The sequence below is a fragment of the Crocodylus porosus genome, unplaced genomic scaffold (genome assembly GCF_001723895.1).
Source record: "Crocodylus porosus isolate Cpor-Errol unplaced genomic scaffold, CroPor_comp1, whole genome shotgun sequence".
In the NCBI taxonomy this organism is placed as follows: domain Eukaryota; kingdom Metazoa; phylum Chordata; order Crocodylia; family Crocodylidae; genus Crocodylus; species Crocodylus porosus.
This window is the reverse complement of record NW_017728918.1, coordinates 1,439,091-1,442,067: the sequence shown is the minus strand read 5'-3', so window position 1 is coordinate 1,442,067 and position 2,977 is coordinate 1,439,091. Positions and strand designations below refer to the sequence as shown.

The 2,977-nt window shown below is 37.8% G+C and overlaps 1 protein-coding gene across 1 annotated transcript in view; it reads left to right on the top strand.

Moving 5' to 3' along the window:
* Window positions 1-621: 621 nt before the first annotated feature.
* The window catches only part of CD2AP (CD2 associated protein), a 95,262-nt gene continuing 92,906 nt past the window's right edge, over window positions 622-2,977 (top strand). Inside the window, exons 1-2 of the mRNA XM_019538096.1 lie at window positions 622-625; window positions 2,132-2,319. Coding sequence (XP_019393641.1) covers window positions 622-625; window positions 2,132-2,319 — 192 coding nt within the window. The remainder of the gene's footprint in view (window positions 626-2,131; window positions 2,320-2,977) is intronic.

Here is a 2,977-nt window from a genome sequence, read left to right as displayed (position 1 = left end):
TGGTTAAGCTGAATTGTTTGGGAGATGACATCCTTCCACTTAAATTGTAGTTGATAAATGACTATTGTCTGCATGACCCATGGCTGCCAGAAATTCTAGTCTAGTCAGCAATATTTCATGTGAACAACTGGTGGGGAGGAGGGAGACAGGACAGTTTAGAGCAGTAGCAGAACTAAAAATCTCTTAAAAACCCCCCTATGGTGCTGGCTTCAGGCAGTTTAGTTAGGCAATCAGGCTTTAAAGCAAACCTGGAGAGAGATGTTTGGTAAAAGGAAATATACAGTACCATAAATAATAAATAGGTGTTCTGCAGTTTACGTCAGGGCCAGGTCATTATGATAATGACTAGACAATTGCCCGTCAAGAACGATGGGGGGCGGAGGGTGGGTGGAAGAGGAGGGGCTGGGATGGAGTGCCGCCACCTAATGTCCCATGCCACCCTTTGTCCGGTCCTTGGCTCGGTTTTGGAATCATGGCAGCACTCCCCCACGCTTGGAGCACTCTGATTGGTTGTTAGCATCACCCAATCAGAGCGCGAATGAAGTGTTACGGACAGACAGACAGACCTGGGCTTTTATAATACTAGAATCGTAATTCATTTCTGGTGAAGTTGACTAAAGAATGCGTAAGACATTTAAAAAGATGTTAAGCCTCTGTTTAAAGGATCCACCTGCGTGTCATTCTTCAGTTGTTGGATGTATTCAGGAAACAACATGCCAGATTGGATCATTTTACAGTCCCCCGTGTTTTTGTGGCACCTGAATGTGTCGTTCCATTTTTTATTTGGCTTTCTCTGACTTCACCTGCAGGTAGTAAAGGGAGAAAGCTCTGCAATTAAAAATGTATGCAAAAGCACTTTTGCTAGATCCTAGGTAGGAATCAAATTCCTAATGTAATTCGTAGGTAGCAATTAAACTTGTCAGTGGAAGAAAATCTAGGTACTGGTGTTTAATTGATGTAAAATGAACTCTTATGTCACTAGTGGCTGGTTATAAAGTGTGTTAAGGGGAGGACCCAAGCCAGTAGAAAAGGTGAAATGGAAAGGAAGGTCTAGTTGTTTAGCTTTCCAGTGTGTTTTTTCCTGTTATGCATCTTGTCTCCTATTCTGCATATATGTCTTGAACTATAGAAGAAACAGAGTTCCTGTGGTATGAATGCTGTGTCTGGTATTGGGTTGACTGTTGCAGCTGATCAGCATGGATAAATGAGTTAGAAGATTTGTTCTTACGTAAAAAGAAATTTTAAAAAATCCTAATCTCTTTATTGGCAAACAAGATATTATTCTTGTGCAACAGATGTATGCAAGTACATTGCCAGGGTTCCTATGACTAAATTGGTGCTTGTTTTGAAGAAAACAGATTCAGCTTGTTCAGTTTATTCCTCTCTCTTCCCCCCATGCCCAGGTTAGTTAACTTTCTTAAAGAAACATTTAAAGGGTCCTTGATTTTTGCATACGGAATTCTTCTTGTTGTATCCTTTAAAGACAGGCAAGTCGGAGCCTGAAAAAATTGGCCTTTTGTTCACAAAAAGCCCGTGTTAAATGTCTTTTTTTTATTTTCCAGTGAATAGAGTATTTTTCTAGTGGATAGAGCACTGGGCTGTATTTCCACCTCTGCTTTGCCCTATTATGTCACCTTGAATAAGTCCCTTGGTCTCACTGCGTCCCGTTTTTTTCTTGCCTTTTAAAATGGATATGGTTATGCTAACCTCCCATATAAAATGCTGAGATGTACAGATCTATAGATGGCCTAAGTCATTGATTTTTCAACCAGGGTGCCATGGCACCTGGTGTCTTGAGATCCTTTAGCACTACTAGGTGTGCACACATAAGCCCAGAGATTTCAAATAAGAATCCAGTGTTACAGATGTTCAGACCTGTTGTGGTTTTTTTGAGTTCTTTGCAATAGAAGACTTTCTCTTTTTTTTCTTTTTCTTTTCTGTAGTCAAAAAAAATAAGTGAAAAATGAAGAACTTACATTTTCTGAGTGGTGCCTTGAGTCTAAAAAGATTGAACTACTAGTCTAGGTATTATATATTATTTATCCCAAGGACTATTTTCTTATGTATAAAACCCTTAAAATAAATGTAGTGCATAAAGTCAAGAAATTTCACATTTCCTTATGTGTCTAAGTTAAGCCTTTTTTTTTCCTTTCCTCAGTTGACTACATCGTGGAATATGATTATGATGCAGTGCATGACGACGAATTAACGATCCGAGTTGGGGAAATCATCAAAAATGTGAAAAAATTAGAAGAAGAAGGATGGCTAGAAGGGGAACTAAATGGGAAAAGGGGCATGTTCCCTGACAATTTTGTAAAGGCAAGTTCTCTGTATTAACTTTAGTCTGCTCCACTGGCTTAGGGGCTGTTTTAAGCACATAATAACATTGTAGCAAGATTCATATTTATGTTGTTTTATTAAGCAAATTATTTTACTGATATTATTCTTTAGGTCTGTTTTAAAAAGATTTACTTTCCCCCGTCATGTTTCTGAATAAAGTTAAAAGTATTTACAGTACTGTTTATCCACATTTGCTTTAATACTTTTTAGTGCTTGTCTCATCACTGAATCCTTAGTTCTTCAAGGCTTATTCGTTTTCTGGCACTTTTACTTGTGTTATAAAACATTTATTATGTTACTATGAAGACATGTTTTTAAAAAATGCTGTATTTGTGCTGTTTGGCTTTAAGGGAGAAGACAAGTGCCTAAGCTTATTCTGAGTCACAAATATTTTCTCTTTGCTTCTTCTAAGCAAAGTATTTTTTTGTACTTTCAGTGTTCTTGAAAAATCCATTTTTTCAGGCTTAACTCTTTTTTTCACTTCTGTATGTTTTAGTCTGATGTACTCCATGCAGTGATCTTTACTACTTCCTTCTTTTAATGCCCTCTTGATATCTGAAGTTTGCCTGAGAAATTACTTCATTAGGTGCTTTTTAACCTTTCTGAGCAGCTCTGAGGGTTTCCTTAGCTTAGCTTT